The 19,554-nt window shown below is 47.2% G+C and overlaps 1 protein-coding gene across 1 annotated transcript in view; it reads right to left on the reverse strand.

Annotated features, from left to right (window-relative positions):
- Nucleotides 1-19,554, reverse strand: part of St6galnac3 (ST6 N-acetylgalactosaminide alpha-2,6-sialyltransferase 3) — a 474,031-nt gene that overhangs the window by 279,660 nt on the left and 174,817 nt on the right. Inside the window, exon 2 of the mRNA XM_051195601.1 lies at nucleotides 1,517-1,711. Within this exon, the coding sequence (XP_051051558.1) occupies nucleotides 1,517-1,711 (195 nt within the window). The remainder of the gene's footprint in view (nucleotides 1-1,516; nucleotides 1,712-19,554) is intronic.

Here is a 19,554-nt window from a genome sequence, read left to right on the forward strand (position 1 = left end):
ATTACAAGATCCACATCAAGCACGACTCTGGGGAACTTATACATTATTAATGCTGCCTCCCCTCAACTATAAAGGTCTAATAAACAGTCTATAAATCCAGGAGATACAAAAACAATGTTCAAAGAGCACACACAAAGGACAGCTCAGGCATGCCACTGTCCCCAAAGGGGCTGCCCGGCGCCCTCTCCGGGTGTGTATAAAGGAACCCTCCAACAGGATCTTGTTCCCCAAATTCTCTTCAGTGATGTGACGCCCGGATGGACTGTGGCTGTGTCACCAACATCTGCAAACAGGCCTGGACTTCGCATCCACACCGATGTGCCTCCCGCTTACCCCGTCCCCATGGAAACGGCTGTGGGAATAGTTTCACTACCTCTGCATGCTTCACGTTATGCTCGAGGGTTTTTCCCCTTCTGTACTTTATGAGACCAAACTCTAAAGCTAAGTGTGGGCGTCTGGCTCTGTGAGTACGTACTTCCCTGTGAGCATGAGCACCTACGCTACAGTCCTGGACTGCTGTGAAGACGCTCTCTGCACACAACACAGCCACTGTACATACGAACTCATGGCGGCCTTGGCATGCACCTTATCAAATCTCTAGTATCTGGCGGGTTTTCAAAAGGAGTATGTGAAGCTGGAGTGGCATGGTCAAAATGCACACATGCATAAAATTATCAAACAGAAATAATAAACAAATAAAAAGTTGGTTTGGTGGCCTGGGCCTGTGGTCCCAGCACTAGGGAGGCAGAAACAGAGGGGTCCTGGGACTCCTGGTCAGTCAGCCTAGCGGGAGTGGTGAGCTTTAGATCAGCGAGAGACTTCACCTCACTGGCAAACTAAAAAGTGTACGCAGTGCCCCAGGATCTCATCCCCAAAGTGTCGCTGGCTTCCCCATACACACACACACCCTTACAGCCCAGTGTACTCTCCCTGGCTGTCAATATTCAGCCACCCTCACCTGGGACACCAATTGGCTACGAAGATTTAAAAGTTCAGCAATGGCAGGATCTAAACCCCTTTAAATTCGGAAAGATGCTAAATCCCATTATCTCTGTAGCCACTGCAAATGTTAAAATTCAGCTTGGCCCTATTTTTAGCTCTAGGTCTAAGGATGACAGAGTTATAAAGCGACAAATGCTTTTCTCGAATTCTATAAAGAGCTGTCCCCAACAGGTGACCTACAGGAAATAAAGCCAGTCAGTTCTCCAGCTGGTGGCCGCCGACCCGAGTATCTAAACGGAAAGATATGTATGTTAAACTTCACACCACCAGGAAAACAGGTAATTGCTTCTGCAACTCCCGAGGAAGCCAGTGATTTCGTGTTTTGATGTGGGAGGCGATGAAAGATTTTAGACACGTGTCAGAAGTATCTAAGAATAGCAAAACAGAAAATGTTGTCAGGGACCCAAAGAATCTCAGTGGGACAGAGCAGGTAGGTAATGGCTCGGAAGCCATCTTGAGCCTACTGGAAACAGTTGCCATGGATACTCTCCCAGGTAACCCTCTCAGCTCTTACCTCTTGGGTCCTCACATTTATGTATCCATAGTGAGTTCGAAGAGGCTGCCTGGATGTGTAGGACAGTGGGATCCATTTTGTCTCAGGTTGTCCAAAGCAGTTCAGTAGCAAAGGGAAATTCATGTCATTGATGAGGCGCATGGCTAGCAGCAAGAGGCACAGGGCGATGAAGCTCACCACGAGCACGGACTTCTTCTGTAAAACAGCAGGGGACAAAGGGGAGGACAGTGAGTGACCTTCAGCCCGCAGCAGTCACAGGTCAGGGAGAGGAGGGAGCTGGAGTGGGGATGGGGGAGGGGTGGGCAGGGTGGGGTGGGTGTGGCTGTCCCTTTCTCTCTCGGAAGAATCAATGAATTCTGTCTTTCAGGGTATCTCCCTTGGAGGAAGAAAAAAGCCATCATTTGGTGAGCAGGTGGCAGCAACTTCTCTTACCCTCTCTGAGCCTCCTCCTCTGCCTCCCTCCTTACCCACTATCTCCATAAAGGAGACATCTCTGACCACAGGAGCCCTTTCTCCATTCCTCGGCTCCCTCCCCACCGCCAACCTGCCGGTCTCCTCAGCCCCCTTTGCTTAAGGCAGGGGAGCCTCTCACCTTCCTTACCTGCAACCTCCCACACAGTCCCCATGTTGCAACGACCCCCGACCGTAGATTATTTTCATCGATGCATCACAACCATAGCTCTGTTGCTATTTCCTAATGTGTGTATATCCGGTTTGCAGCCTCCAAAGGGGCTGCCCACAGGTGGAGAACCATTGTCTCAAAGGCACGTTTACTTTTCTCACGCTGTATTTACGTTACGGTGGTTTCTTTCCCTACCACATGCTTGTCACAGGGCTCCCCGTATCCGCGCCCTCTGCATAGTACTGCACCTTAAATCACTGCAAACACTGCAAACACTTGAGGGAAATGCATGCATGATTCCCTCACAACCTGAATGGCCCAGCTGCATTCCCTGTCTCACACTTCTGGGCCTGTTTCTAGACGTTTCCATCAACAGGAAACTTCCCCAGAAGAGCGAAGGTTGCACGGCACAGCCTCAGAGCATTTCCCTGAATGTACTTCGAAAGGAGAAAGCTGGGGCAACGGCATCTGGCTGGGGTGAGAGACGGCAGTGAACCATACTAAGATGGGGCTTGATGAAATGCATGCTTTGATTGGTAGGAGCGTGTGAGCAGATCTTTCTAGATGGAAGCTACAGGCAAGGAAACGAGAGAGCGTGGGTTATCTGTGGGGCCCAACCAGTCTCTCTGTGCGTGCAGGACACGGAAGGAAAGCGGCGGCCACGAGTGATGGCTACGGAGGGCCCCTCTGGGCACCAAGCGAGTCTGGGAGATGACGAAAAGCAACAAGGACTTCCTGTTGTTGTTCACCTGTTGGGTTTTTCTAAAGATGGAAGCTACGCCGTAATCCAACATGGCAGACGGTACCTTGGAACGGGGAGGAATAAGGAAGGCACTGAGGATGGAGTGGGGGCTGGGGTCCAGTGTGTAAACCAAGCATGGAGGCTGCCGCACTGGGGGAAAAGTGAGCCAGACTCCAGACCCTCGGTTTCCATGGCAGGGGCTGACCCTGTAGAAACCAGCATGGCCCCAGTAATTTACCCAGAGAGCCAGGTGGCCCAGCCCTTGGGCGTTCTTCTCTGTGGACCACAAGTTCAGGAGCCACAGTCAGAGAGAAAGTCAAAACCAGGCCAGGCACACTGAACAGACTCACGGCAGAGCTGCTGTGACACACCCCGATGGCCCCAAACTGGGCTTGACCCCTGAGCAGGCTCCAAGCTGAAGTAGCCAGAGCTTGTGAGGATGACTGGCCTTCCACCTGCTGGGCTGGAGGCCTCTTACTTCCTGGTGCGATTAGCTCAAGGGAGAAAAGAAACCTCAGAGCAGACATGCTAGGGCCTGGGCCACAGCTCAATCAAGGCAGCAGAGCCACCTCTCAGTCCCTCGCTGCGCAGCTGCTGCCATTTGTAAAACCCACATCCTCTGTCTAGCCAGGCTAATTTTCTAATCACCCGAGAGTCCCCCGAGTTCTGCCTCCCTGGCATCCTTATCTCCCCACTAACCACCACAGCCTTACCTCATTGAACCTTCTAATCATGAAGGAACGTTTTAATTCGGTCTTCTGTGGAATCATTATGTCCACAACCCTGTGATGTGCCACAGTAACAGCGTAAAAGAAGTCGTGGATCTTAAGAGTAAAGGGCCATGAACCAGAAGAGATGGCTAAATAAAACCGAAGAGGTCAGTTACCCACTAAGTAAGAGCTCAGAACACCTCTCTGTGTCAACATTCAAACCAGCAGCCCCAGATGTGATCTGTGCCTTTGTCTACCCCCGGTCCCAGCAAGGCTCTCTGGTGAACGTGCAGGGCTAGGTGTCTGGGGACAAAGGCGGGGAGGGCCCTTCCTAATGCACCACAACAGCTCAACAGCGACACATGTGTAATGCACAAAAGTAAACCAACAGCTTCTGAGGGAAACTTCAGAATAGGATGAAGTTGCAGCAGCAAGAGCCTGTGCCCCCGGAATCCGAATCTGTCTCCTGGGGCCATCACAGGAAGGCTATAATGAGCAAAGAGGAGCTCCTGGGTGGAAAGCCAGGGCCTCCATCTGTGCTGCTCCTGGAACTGCATTCCAATGGGTCAGCTCAGGGGCATTCTTTACATAGCTCAGACCTCCAGGTCCACGCCGTCATGTTATAGTGAGCAGGTCCTTTCTCTCTCTGTCCATTGCAATGCTACTCTTGCTTGGCAAGAAAGCAACCCAACAGCGCTGACGCAGAGCACACAGAAACTTCACTTGAGAAGGTGGAGCTTTAAGCTCTGCAAGGCAAGGACAACAGAACCTGATACAAACAAATGTGAGTTCTCCAGCAGTCACCTCCGCCGTGGCCACAGTGAAGACCACGGCTGAGACACTCCGTGGCACACACAGCTTCACGCAGCGAGCATGCAGGAGACACTAAGGGTATGGAGACGTGAACTGAGAACAGATACTCAGGACACGACACACATAAATGTAGCCGCGCCTCGGAGTTCATACCCAGTGTAGACTAGGAAAGGTTCTGAGAGAGAAAATGAATCCAACCAGGCAGAATAGGCTCCAAAGGGTCCGCAGAGCTGGTAAGGAAGGGGGACAATTAAATATCATGCGTCAAACAAGGCGGCTGAGGAGCCCCGAGGAAGGGAAGTCTACTGTTCTTAAAGAGGGACAGTTCTGGCCTTGCCCATCTGAGCTGAGACCATCCAGCTAGGGTCCCCAATGGATGCAGGACAGACAGCCAGTGTGAGCATCCCAGCCACAGGCAGGAGCGATTGACTGGGACATCGTCTTGTCAGAACCTTCAGGTCATTTGATAAGAAGGCTGCTATGTACACTATGTTGGGAGATTACACTAAACACCAGAAAACAATGTATCCTGCATTTGCTTTGTGCTGGTCTCCACCATGATGAGACAATCCACACTCAGATCAGTCACAGACAGTGGTGTGGCCGAGGGCATCAGAACAGCTCAAGATAAAGCAACCGCCAATTAGACTTGAGAAGACAAAAGTGGGCACTTATCAGTGGAGGGTGTAAAAGGCTGGTTCAACAGAAATTTCATGATGCACGAAATGAATACAACATAAAAACAACCATTCCCCTAAGGCGGGGTCCACAGAGGACTCAGCACAGTCAGGCAACAAGGAACTCTTTAAAAGTGGAAGGCATTGAGAGGTTGCAACTATTAGTTGTTAAATTTGTGTGTGTGTGCGCGCGCGTGCGCACGCGCCTGTATGTGTGCAAGCACTCAGAAACCAGATATCACACAATGTGATTGTGTGTGTGTGCATGTGTGTATACACAAAAGCCAGAGGTCACAGCATGTGATTGAATGTTGTGTGTGTTTGTGTGTGTGCATACACAAGGAAGCCAGAGGTCACACCATGTATTTGTGTATGTATGCATGCACACAGATGCCAGAGGTTCCACAGGACGTGTTACCTAATCACTCCCCACACTCTGTGAGACAAAGTCTCTCACTGAATGCAGAGCTTGCAGATTCAGCTTCAGATTCAGCCACAAGCCCCAGAGTGTTCCCATCGCTGCAGTCTCTCACCAGTACTGGTATGAGAGGTTCGTGCTGTGCCACCTGGCTTTTTACATGGCTTCTGGGGACCAAACTCAGGTGTTGATGCTTGGAGCAAGCACCTTACCGACAGGTCCAGCTTACCAGTTCCTAACAGTTGTATTCTTGATGGATATTAATTAGCTAGTGGCTGAGCACTCATTAGGACGTGTGAAATGCTTGATAAAGACTGGAGACATTGTTCTCCAATACTCTAAGTAGCTGCAAACACTTGAATTACTTGGGGCAACTTATCCTTACCAGCTCAAGAGGATGCCACTGTGCCCAAGCAGATCTGATGAACAACTTTAGGGCAGGTTCATTTTCTTTGTTCCTCATTTGGGGAAAGTCTGAAGGGGCCTTTAGCAGCTGAGACATTTAGAATTTAATCCCCTGCTACTTCAGGAATCTACATCAGAAAATGTGACATTTGCTTTCTCTCTCTCTCTCTCTGGATTTTATCAGACTTTATAGCAGAAATGTCCATTTCAAAATAGACCCCATGGAAAGTTCGTGACGGAGGGAAAGGACACAGTCCCAGAGGTCTGTGTACCTACTGGACTCACAAGACACATTAAGTGACATTTTTAATCCTTCCTTCATAGAGTTAACCTTTTATGATGCAATACAGACTTTATTAACCGAGTCAGCTGCTCATCTTTTCAAGTCCATTTCTTCGTAAGTGACAACCTGAGGAAAGGTGTGTTTTTCTTTTTAAATAATACTACGTGATGATTAACTCCTCATTTCAGGAGGCGTGTTCATTTTTCTTCATACGCTGAAATTTGAGTAGTAATAAATTTAAAATGCAGTGCCAATCGGATTATTTCTTAGTGCCCGGTCACCTCAAAGCCTGATTTGTCCCTGGCTATTGCTTCTTTGTGATCACATCTAATGCCAAACTCTTCTCTCGGGTTGAAACATGTCAACGGAGTTCAATTTTTCACCATTGTCCAGCTCCACGTGGCTTCCTGATAAACAAATCTTCAGGCCACTTGCAGGACGATGACTTAGCGAAGAGCAGCGTGCGAGCGAAACCTTCCATTTGACTCAATAGTCTGTTTAGATCCCACTGGCTAAGGGACAGAGACCTTGGGGGGGGGATCTCACTCGGTTTATGCTGGGTAGCAGTCAGGAGAGCGGCAATAAGAGGGTGGAATGTCATCGTGAGACAAGATGCTCAACAAACTTAAAATCATAGAGCAGACGGTACAGTGTCGAGGGCAGCCTCAGGATGTTATCAGTACAAGAGTCGTGAAGAGCAAACAAGGCTAGCAAAGGGAAATTAACAGTGAGTGGAAATCCAGGAGGCTGATGTAGAATATTTAATATGGTAAAGATTTAGGGGGTTGGAGAGATGGCCCAGAGGTTAAGAGCACCTGGCTGTTCTTCCAGAGGTCCTGAGTTCGGTTCCCAGCAAACAAATGGCGGCTCACAGCCATCCATGATGAGATCTGGTGCCCTCTTCTGGCCTGCAGGGATACATGCAGGCAGAACACTGTATATATAATGAATGAATACATCTTTAAAAAATAAAATCAGCCATAAGGTAAAGATTTAGGGCTGGGAAAATAGGTGCATAGGTTTACTTGTTTGCTTTGCAAACATGGGGGCCCGGGATATGTACTTTGTAATCCAAGCTCTGGTAAGATTGATAGAGGGACAAATCGGCACCTAAGGTCCCAGCGACAGAACCAGTCTTGGAAGGAACTGAGGTGGCTTTTAGAAAGATGTCTCAGTTGGTAAACTACATGCTATGTAAGCTTGGAGGCCTGACTGAGATCAGATTCCCAGAACCCACAGTAAAAGCTGGACATAGTGGCACCATAATCCCAGCTAAGGGGCTGGGGGCAGGGTAGAGACAGTAACATCCCCAGAGAGCAGAGAGATCTTGTCTCAAAAAAATTAGATGAAACCTGTAGAGCAAGACACCAGATGTAGACCTCTATACACAGACCCACAGGACTACAAACATCTGATATCTTGCTTGCACAAATAAAGCTTGTCTGAAGATCAGAGGATGGAGCTGGTCATTAGCCAACCATAGATGTCTGGAGGTCTGTACAGACAGGCAGGAAGTAAGATGGCGGGGCGGAGAGAGGATATAGGTGGGAGCTCTCTTTTTCGCTGGGAAGTTAATGAGGTAAAGGTGGCTTTGGCTTGCTCCTTCTCTCTGATATATTTTCCTCTATATCTCCAGGTTATTTAGACCATTTAAGAACTCCATTTATACACATATAGGAAACACACACACACAGGCACACACACACCACACCTACTTACACATGGGTACACTCACACAGAGAGCAATATGGTAGTAGCTCCAGAGGAAGGACACCCAAAGTTGACCTTTGGCTTTCATGTGCATGTGTTGTGTACACACTTGCGCCTACACACATGAACCTGCACTGACGTGAATATGCATACACACAGCCACACCCACACACACACACACCTATTTTTTATGTACTTATATGTGTGCATGCATGGAGGTTATGTGGACCAAGTCTGTGCAGGAGCCACCCACACACAGAGACCAGAAGTGCGTGTTAGATTCCCCGGAACTGAAGTTATGGGCAGTTGTGAGCCACCATGTGGGTGCTGGGAATCAAATGCGGGTTCTCTGTGAGAGCCGTAAGTACTCTTAACCACTGAGCCATCACTCTACCCCCCCCCAAAAAAAAACCCCAGCAATTTAAGGAAGAGAGATATTGACTTTGAGAATAAATTTAATGGTGGTAAGTAGAGGAAGAGGGGCTGGAGTCAGAAAGGGCCTGAGCAAGTGTTTCGTTCAGCAGGTTAAGGTGTCTTCAGGGGACTGCAGACACAACTGGGGTCGGAGCGCAAGGCAGACAGGGTCAGGCTAGATTCTAGAATGCTCCCTCTAGAGGTGCTGTGGAGACAAGCAATCAAGGCCCGAGGCTGAGTGGCCCACCATGGACACAGATAACAGAATGGTGAACACAGGAACTGAGATCCTATTCTAGTGTCAGAGCTCAAGCTCGGTGTGTGGATTAACCAAGTCTTTACCATTTGTCTTAGTCCCTGTTTTGTTGCTGTGAAAGGACACTACAACCAAGGCAACTCTTACAACAGAAAGCACTTCACCAGGGCTTGCTTACAGTTTCCGGGGTCTAGTCTACTAGCACCATGGCAGGACACACAGCAGCATGCAGGCAGGCAGGGTAGCTGACACTTCCAGCCAGGACTCTGAAGGTGGCAGGAGGAGGGCCACTGGGCCTGGGGGGAGCTTTTGAAAGAATCAAAGCCTACCCCCAGTGACACACCTCCTCCAAAAAGCCACGCCCACTCCAACAAGGCCACACCTCCTAATCCTCCCTAATGACCAAGCATTCAAATCCACGGCCCTGTGGGGACCATTCCCACTCAAGCCACCAAACAATTCAAGCCAACAGGGATGCTCTCAGAGAGCTGGTTCGGAAATGTTAAGAGCTGGTACCAGCCCTAAGTAAGTTTTAAAACGTCGTGTCAGCAAACCAAATAATCTAATTCATATGGAAAAATTAAAGAGACTGACATGAAACACAGCAATTATACTTACTTTGAATTCATCAGTTGTGGACATATTTAATTCATTTTCCCTAAATCTGGCTTTATTCCCAGTATTACAAAGGCAGCTACAAGGGAGCCCTGGAAAAATAAAGTAACCGTCTTGTTCTACCAGACACTGGGCACCCTTTGTCTTATCGTAGGCACGATGGATGGGTAGGATGGGTTCTCCCCTCAGCTCCACAACCCCTTAACTATTTTACTTACTTAGGACCCTACTAGAAGGCAAATTGCTAGGTGGTCACATACAAATAAAATATACTTGAGCAAATGAATGGATAATGAAAATGTAGTACATATACAGACTGGAATTTTATTCAGCCATAAAGAAAAGAAAATTATGAAATGTGCAGGAAAACGAGGCCAGGCTCAGAAAGACAAACATCCAATATGCAAATCCCAGTTTCTAAGGGTTTTGTTAGTGGGGGGCAGGGAGGGCATCAGGGTATGGGCTGGGAAACAGGAAAGGGTCCATGAAATGGGGGAAGAGGCTCTGGGGAATGCAGGTGAGGAGGGATGGAAAGAGGAAGTCTGGAGCCAGAAGGGGTGTGGCGGGACGGGGTAACAGGAAGACAAGGAGGAAGACGGAAAGCTATCAACCAGGATGGTCTCCATGGAATCGTTCAGTGAAAATCCATTACTTCCCATCTCAACAAAGACAACGGGGGCAGAGCTAAAAGGAACAACACATTCATTCAGGCCAGTAATCACACACCACACACACGTGCACACACACCACACACACACCACACACACAGACACACACATGCACACACGTGCACACACACGCACACATCACACACGCATACATCACATGTGCACGCACACGTGCACACACGCGCACACACGCACACCACACACACAACATACACACACACCACACATGCACACGTATACACACACTCACACACCCGCACACGCACACACGCACGCACACACGCAGACCACACACACGTGCACACAAACACCACACACCACACATACACACGTGTACACATGCGCACACACACACACACACACACGCACACGCACACACACTCACATGCACACACAGTTAAGAATTTGTCAGCATGGCACTACCTGAGACAGATTTAGTCAGCAGGAATTCCAAATACAGAAGGCAAACCCGGGGCCAAAGAGAGATCAAGGGTACCACCCCCATTAACTGACTTGTGTAGACAGCAAGGCCCAGAGGACCAAACATACATGGCCACAGCTTTCCCCAGAAGTCTGCTTTTGTCTGGGTTCACTCCAAAGGAGGCTTCATATGGGAAGAATGTACCAAACCTACTGAGGAGTTAAAGGTACCATGAGCACACATACATCCTTCTGACCTGAGCTCAAACCACAGTGAAGCATCCTCACAACTATTAATATGTGTCTACATCTTCCTAATTTCCCTCCCCTTTGGGGGGAAAACACCTTTAGGTTTTTCAAACAAGTTTAATTGTGTGTGTGTGTATGTGTGTGTGTGTGTGTGGTGTGTGTGTGTCTGTGTGTGTACGGTGTGTGTGTGTCTGTGTGTGTATGTGTATGCGTGTGTATGCGTGTGTGTGTGTATGTGTATGCATGTGTGTGTGGTGTATGTGGTGTGTGTATTTTTATCATATCTACCCTCTACTCCACTCTAACTCCTCCCAAATCCCCTACAAACTCTTCCCAATCTTTTCTTTATGCCCTTAGAGCATAATAGATACAGACCTGTCCACTGGAACATGGCCAAACCATATGAGGCCATATCCCTAGAGAAAACCAATTGTCTGTCCCTGGAAAACTTCAACTTCCAATAGCTCTCCACCAGGTGTAGGGCCCTGTGAGTCCCTCCATTATCGCCATCCCCTCCGTGAGTCTGTCTGTCACCACCCCCATCATCCATCTTGTTCGATGGCACAGTGTCTGAAATTTGCCAAGCCCTTGTCACATTCACAAGACAGTGTTTCAATTACCACTACACAGCTGAGGGCAGCCCTAAGTTCCTGTGCATAGTTCCGCCCCAGCGTCCTGGGTGAGGACATTACAGGCACACACCTCCATACTCAGCCTTATGAGGAGGCTCTTCCTGCTCACCAGGTGAGCACTCTACCACCGAGCTACACCCCAGCAAAGTGCCGCCCAGGCTGGCCTTGAACTAATGCCCTTCCTACTTCATCCCCCTGCCCCCAGCATTTGCCCACTAGTATGTGTTAGCATGATGCAAATGTCAAGTAAGAGAAAGAAGGCGGCCAAGAGCAAAGGCTTGTGCTGTGGCTGGGCAGAGACAGACTTCCAACCAGAGGAGCAGGGAAGCAGAGGCAGGTGGCCGTGAGGGCCTTACTTTCCACTGAACTCTGTACACTCGGGAAAAACACTCCAGCCCTGACTGAGCCCCTGTGTGTCCCTGGCGCTGACGGAGGGGGAGAGGAGCTCTGGCCCAGACCATGGAAGGTGGCGGAGCGATCAATGAGGACCCTCTGCTCTGTCTCAGCACCTCACCATCTACACCTGGCTTCCACAGAGAGCGGCTCATCTTCTCACTACACCGGACGAGTGTCGCGTAGGAAACCACACGTGCTTTCCAGGCGTTCAGAGAACACAGCTCTTCTGATCCATGCACCCTCGTGGCAAAAGTCCTGCCAAGCACCATCAAAATGACCCAAACGTGTTTGCCTGACAATGATGCCATCACTAACTGATCCACACAACCTCACGTTGTGCAGAACTTATCTCCTCAAGCACAGCGGGTACGTTACTGCACGCGACTTTCTGGCCCTGACCTCCACATCTTGCTGCCCAGATCACACCTGTACCTTCCCACCATCCCCATCTCCTCAAGCGCAGACTTAACTCCGTTCAGATGGTTCCGATGTAAAGTCCTCTCGTTCCATCCTCCCTGCCCGCTCCTGATGTGTGAATGAGTCAGGTGAGACTGGGTAAGAAGCTGAAGGAAAGACTTCGCGTTAACTCTGCCATCAAGCGTTCACAGAGGACTCGGAAGAAGCCTGAGCAATGAATGCCTCTCACAGGGCAGCACCAAGCATGCTGCCTTCAACTGAGCAGAAGGTATCCGAGAAAAAGGAAAAAGGGGTGGAGGAGGGGGGGGACACCATTGTCTTCTCAACAGACAGAAAGCTAAATTATCTGAAAATATCCAGATTACATAAGGAGAAATGGATTTCCCTCAAAGGGAAAATTCACCAGCAGCCTCTTCCTCTCCCCCCACCTGGAGCTTTGGAGCTTGCTGTGCAATCACAGAGGGACATGGTGGGGGGGTGAGGCGCAGTGGGGAGGGGAGGGCATTTCAGTGAACAGACAGTGAGCGGACCTGTCAGTGGCAGACTGCTCACTCCGAGCAGTCTCCTCTATGTGACTCACAGGAATTTGTGGTTTTTCCCAAACTCTGCTACCCCAGGAGACTGGATGGTGGGTAACAGAGTCCACTGTACAAACAGGGGGCAATTGTCTGCATTCTTAGGGGAGAGGACGCTACAGTTTGCCCTGTGCCCAGTCCATGCCAGGCAATACAGCCAGAGCTTTTCACGATGAAAATAGTTTTTCAGAGGGACCTAGTTACAGACTCAGGATGGAGGAGTTACAACACAGAGCCTTGGCCACCCTGCTTAGGCTTCTCATGCCCATTTTACCATCTGAAATTGGAGCAAATAAGAGGAGCTCATACCAGGCTCTTTCTTTAGGCTACCACCAGCTCCCAAATCATGACACAGAGACTTGTTTAGTATGGGATGCTCCATCTAGCTTAGGCTTATATCTTGCTAGCTCTTTTAACTTAAATTAACCTGTTTGTCTTTACCTACATTTTGTCTCAGGACTTGTTAAGTTTTTTTTTCACTGCTTCTCTATGTCTGTCTGTCTGTCTGGCAGCTGCCTGGCTTCTTTCCCCAGGCATGGCCCTTGTTCTTGCCTTCTCTCATTCTCCTCTGGAGCGCAGACATCTTGTTTGTAGTCTCTGCCTGCCAGCCCTGCCTATCTTTTCTCTTGACTATCTACTGGCCACTCAGCTCTTTATTAGACCAATCAGGTGCCTTAGGCAGGCAAAGTAACACAGATGCAACACATCCTTACATAATTAAACACACATCCTTACATTGTTAAGCAAATGCAGAAAAAAAAAAACAAATGTAACACACCTTTATACAGTTAAATATTCCACAGCATAAACAATTGCCACACAGCGTTACACAGTTAAAGTAATATTCCACAGCATAAACAAATGGAACAAATGGTTGCCTATTAAAAATACTATTCCATAGCAGCACCTATCCAAGATGAAATTTAAAGGAATGGCTAAATATGAAAAGCCTTCGGGATGCTTCCTAGCAACAAGACAGTGCTAATCAAAGGTAGGCTATTATGTCATGGCCACACTGAACACAATAAGAAAAAGCTGTGCTGAATCTGAGGAGAGACCTCCACAAAGGGCCATCATACTAGGCGGTCTCTCCTCCAGAGCTGAAACAGTCTGGAAGTAAATCTGCCCTTTGGAAAGATCAAAAAGAAAGAAGAAAAATAACCCTTCCAATAAAGACGAACCACAGCCGATTCTCTTGAAGGCTCTTGCATAATTTCAATGATCAACGCCTTTCAAAGGGCCCTGGGCGAGCATATGTCACACCATCCATCACCCCCTTCTAATCTGAAAGACTTTAACTTGGTTCCCAGCTGAAACCCGGCAAAAATGGCATTGAATATTAAATCACAGATATGCAAAAAGTGAGACCCACCTTAGAAGTCAATGAAATATGCAGTATCATGGTGTAGCATAGTTCCCACAACCACCATGCTCCTCCTCTCCAAGGGAAGTGAGATACTCTTCACCCGATACCCAGAGGAGACACACCACAGTCAGTCCCCTGAAGACAGGATGACAGGGACTATGTAAACCATTTTCTCCATGTGAAAACTGTGCTGTGTGAGGTTTGATATTTTCATCCACTTGAAAGGAGCTAGAGTCATGATGGGAGATGTCATTCTGTAAATGTTTCTCTTATTGGATAATGAATAAAGGTGGATAGAGGAAGTAGTAAGGAGTCCCAAGATGGAGGACGTAGAGAGAAGAAGGCCAGCCTCTCTCTCCGCTGGCGGAGCTGTGGGACCAGACCTGCAGGGGGAAAACCTTACTCTAACATACTGGCCACATGGAAGAACTTACATTAACAGTAATTAAGTTAGTAATTAAGACAGAGCTAGCCGATAAGAAACGAGTAACTGGCCAACAGCTTTATATCAACTACAGAGTCTCTGTGTGTTATTTGGGGCTGGCGAGGTGGTGGGTCCAGACCGGCAAAGGAAAAAAACTTTACATACTGGCGTCCAACTCGGACTGAAGAACTTCCACTTAAGAAAAGCTTAAGAAAACATTTTAGAAACAAAAGAACAGTGATAAGCAAGACTTCTTGGTAACAGCATTTTTCTGGGTTGGACTCTGCTTTGCGCGGCTCCTTTAAGGGAGATTTCCTTACTCAGCATAAGCGGCAAAAATCTGCAAGGCTTTTAAGAAGCCCTGTTAACACTTCATTGGTGTGTACGAGAGCTGGCAATGGCAGTGACCACATCTCCAAGCCGGCAGCATGCTGCTGGATGGCAGTGTCGACCAAGGCAATGAGCACAGCTCTCACTGCTGGCGATAAAGTTACCCGCAGACATCTTGAACAGACTGCAGCTAACACAACTATGACTTTCATTTTAACAATGTTGTTGTTTAACAGATAAAGACTCGTGGCCAGAAATAGATAAAGATTTACAGTAAAGGCAGATTCATATTAAGAAAAAGCACTAAAGGTTTACAGTGTGTTCTAAAATATACGTAGGCTTGGGAGAAAAGGAATAAAATGGTATTGAAAATACAGCCAGGAGCTGGGTGTGGTGGCACACGCCTTTAATCCTAGCACTCGGGAGACAGAGGCAAGCAGATCTCTGTGGTTGCAAAGTAAACCTGGTATGCAGAGTGAATTCCAGGACAGATGAGAGTTACACAGTGAAACACTGTCTCAAAAAATGAAAAAATAGAAGTAAAAAGAAACAGAGTAATAAAAAAGCCAAGTAAAGATGGAGAGAATCTGGATACTGTACCCGTTATATTGTCTTTGTATCCTTTGACTGCTGAGGAAATAACAACAACTGTTAAAACAAATGCTGCTGGATCAATCCAGTTTATATATTTTAAACATGCTTTGACTCAAAAATTTAAGTCTAAGGACAAGTTACTGGGGAAAAGGATTTCTATCTTTGTTTCCACAGAAAATGAAAAGCTGTGGATTCCTCCCAGACTAATGTGGTTTGATCAAGCCAGGCCTGCTGAAACAGAGTCACAGGTGATCCTACATTCAAAACAATTGGGACAAGACAGCCTTGCAGATTACAGCCAGAATTTCTGCATCTTCTTAGGATCCCCATGACAGCGCCCCCTACCAGCAGGAAGTAGTTTGGAAAGAACGACGCCCAAATTCCTAACGCCCAAATTCCTAAATATTGTTTATAAATGTTTGGTTTCATTTAACTGGGCTTGGTTATAAATGGTTAATGATCACAGCCAATTCTTTTTAAAGGTAAAAAAGGGATTATGGCATAGATATGAATACTTTGTTTTGGAATGGATTTTCATTTATTGATACAAATTTAAGGTCAATTTTGTGATAAATATATTTCTCCTCTTGTTTAGGTATTGTGATTATATAGCTCATTTAAAATGTAATATATAATTTAGTACAGATTATAGATAATTACCTATAATAGTCAAAAGTTATAGTTAAGTTAGTTGGGTTTTCTATATACAGATATATAAAAGATGGATAAATATTCTTCAAATCTTTCAAAGACCTACAGAATATGGCATTACAAATGGCTTAGAGGTTTTCTTAACATTGAGACATAATTGCTCCTGGCAACACCACCTGCATCAGAAAGGAAGATGGACATTGAAGAAATTTGTTATGGAGTTTGCTTTTAATATGGCAAGACTAACCAGTTGGACAAGATACTGCTCTTGTCTGGACTGTTTGACTTTATGCTGTATAAACTGGACATGCAGGACCCACAGGAAAGTGACTGCTGATTCAAAATGGACATTGCTGCAGGGTTCCTGCTTCATGAAAGAGTCTGCCAGACAGTCTGCTGGACACAGAGAAAAGAGACTGACAAACTGCCAATACAGGTAGACAGTTTAAAGATTCCTGCTTTGTTGAAGAATCTGCTAGATACACTATGGCCTATGGTCTGAGGATGGAACATTACAGAAGAATTTTACATGACTGACCAGGCAGTGAGATGTCTCTGTTATTTCTAGAGTTTATATACAATCCTTCTGTGGTATTTGAAGGAGTTGAAGACAGATAGTTATGGTTATAGTTTTCATTAGTTAGGATTAAAGATAAGTTACTTAGACTTTAGACACACAAAGATAGAATAGATGATGAAATATTTTCTTTAAATCTTGCTAAATGTTAATGAACTAAATATTATTAACTGTGATTCTTATTTGATAATTGTTTGTGATATATCTTGCTATGCTAATGTTAAAACCCTTCTTTGTATTTTAGACAGAAAAGAGGAGATGATGGGAGATGTCATTCTGTAAATTTGTTTCTCTTATTGGTTAATGGATAAAGCACTGTTGGCCAATAGGAAAGCAAGATAGGCGGGACTAGGAGACAAGGAAGATAGAGGAAGTAGTAAGGAGATCCAAGATGGAGGATGGACAGAGAAGAAGGCCAGCCCCTCTCTCCGCTGGCGTAGCTGTGGGACCCGACCGGCAGGGGGAAAACCTTACTTGTAAGAGAGTCACTCAGAAGATAAATCACAGGGCATGTGAAGGAGTTTATAGATGATCTGAGGTGGGAAGACTCACTCCAACATTGTACTGCCTTACCCCACAGGCTGGGGTCCCAGACTAAATGAAAAGGAGAAGGCAAGCTGACACAGCATTCACTAGCCTGTGTGACCTGACCGGGAACAGTGTGGCCATCTGCCTCATGCTCCTGCCAAGTCTTCTCCCCAGATGGACTGCACCCTCAAACCGTGAGCCAAGGTGAAGCCTGGACTCTGCTTTGTCCAGGTGTTTTGTCACAGCAGCCAGAAAAGCGATCAATACGATGCTGGGAAACAAAACTGAAAAGTCCCTTCCCCTTTGAACATGGCAAGCAGGCATGCTCCAATATCCCTGTATATAGAAATAAATTTGGCAGCTCCCAGCATCCCTGGAGAATACACACCACCCTCTAGCAGATCAAAGTTACCTTGGCAGAGTGACACACACATATTAAATGGCCTTTCACCAGAACTCGAGTAGAGCTTAGTCAAGCATGGGTCCCCTGGTAATAACAAGTAGTGTTCTAAGGATAGTTGAAACTTCTAAGTAAGACAGTTTGGTTAGCAAGTGTAGATTTAATGCTGCATTGACATTAATACCAGTTGCTTGTGCAACTTAAAGCATATTTGTGTGTTACTTATACCATGTCTATGCTCCAGCACAAGGACTGCTGAGCAATTTTTATCGCCCCAGGTCAGCCCATGTACTATTTACAAAGCTCTCCTGTCATGTCATGCTGGATGCCTAAGGACAACTCAGGCTGAGCAGTCCAAACTCCCACCCAATTCATCCTCCCTCCTTGCCCTCTGAGTAGCTTGCCATGGGCACTGCCTCCATGTAATCACCATGTGACTGTGGGCATCTTAATTTGAATCTGTTCCTCGCTTGTCAGCCTGACAAAGGAACACACAGAATGAGGTAGGCAGTTCACCATCACCAACGCCCTTCTGTAAATGCACACCTGCTTCCCATGGGGATCCTTCTCTCTTCCCAGCTCATTTCTCTTGGGAAACTTCTTCCTTATCCTCAGGATGACACCGTCTGCTCTATGAAGCTGGGCTGTACCCCCTTCCTGGGCTGAAGCGTGTTCCACATCTGACAGCAATGACTATCAATCCGCCATTATCATCCCCAGATTCAGCAAGCTACCCGATGGCTTCCTCCTCTTCTTCTCAGACATCATTAACCATCCACAGCACCATTCCCCCAAAGCAGAACACAAATTCAGAACCCTTTCAACACAGTGGTGTAGGCAGGAGTGATAGCAGTCAGTTTACCAGTTAGTGTTGCACAGGAAATAGCTTAAGGCCAGAAGCTACAACTCAACACAACTTACCCAACCTGTGACCACATGTCACACTGTCCCCTCCCCAGGGCTTGCTTTCTCCATTTATATGCTCGTTCTTGTAGCACCTGGTGGCTTCCTAAGAAGCAACCCCAATGCTGAGCTTACTGACAAGGAGAGATGCAATCACAACTCTGCACAGGGCTTCCCCCAGGCCCAGGCCCGGGACTCAACGCAGTTAGACTTTTGTGCACACATTCACCCACTGAGCTGGAGACACATGGTTAATACAGAAATGGGGTGGGAATTCGTGATCTTCCACCCTGGCTGAGGCCACTGCCACACAGAAGCCTACCGGACCCTGATCGCAGCTGTTTGGCTGCTGGGAAAGAGTTTGATCGGGATAATTTGCCCTTTCAACCCTTGGATGAGGGCAAACCTCCATGTATTTTCTCCCGGGTTGTACACTGGGTTGTCTCTCATCTGCAGACAGACGTGGATGTGACAACACACATTGCCAAGCATCTGATGCAGCAGGAACTTGAAGTGTCTGTGGAGGTGGCCGGCCGGAAACAGGTGACTTGCTAAGAAGTGAAGCTTCTGGAGAGAGGGAGTGTGGGAGAGTGCAGTGCACGCACACTTTGTAAAACAACGGGAAATCTCTCTTCAGGTCTCACACAGGACTGCATAAAGAGGGAAATTCCTCTGGAGATTATTTTGTCATTTTATAAGCCAACTATTCAGATTTATTCAGTACACATTATCATGAAAATACACATGAAGATGGTTCCCAGGGAAGAATGACAAATGGCTCTGAAGAAAAGATGACCATTTCTCCTCACTTAGAAAACAGACTCAGCGAAGACAGGTGGGCGAGGTAGTGCTGGATCTCCACTGTGTGAGTGTGCGTGTGTGTGAGTGTGTGTGTGTGCGTGTAAGTGTGTGTTTGTGTGTCAGTGTGAGCTTGTGTGAGTGTGCAAGTGTGTGTGTGAGTGCGTGTTTGTGTGCCTATGAGTGCATGAGTGTGTATGTAATGAGTGAGTGTGTGTGCATGAGTGTGAGTGTGTATACATGTATGTGTGTGTATGTGTGTGCATCTGTGTGTGTCTATGCATGTATGTATGTGTGTGTGTGTCTGTGTATGTGTGTATGTCTCTGTCTCTGTGTGTGTCTGTGTGTGTCTGTATGTATGTATGTGTATGTGTGTCTTTCTGTGTGTATGTGTACATGTCTGAGTATGTGTGTATGCATGTGTCTGTGTATCTGTGCCTGTGTG

This window comes from Phodopus roborovskii, unplaced genomic scaffold (assembly GCF_943737965.1).
Source record: "Phodopus roborovskii unplaced genomic scaffold, PHOROB, whole genome shotgun sequence".
NCBI lineage: Eukaryota > Metazoa > Chordata > Mammalia > Rodentia > Cricetidae > Phodopus > Phodopus roborovskii.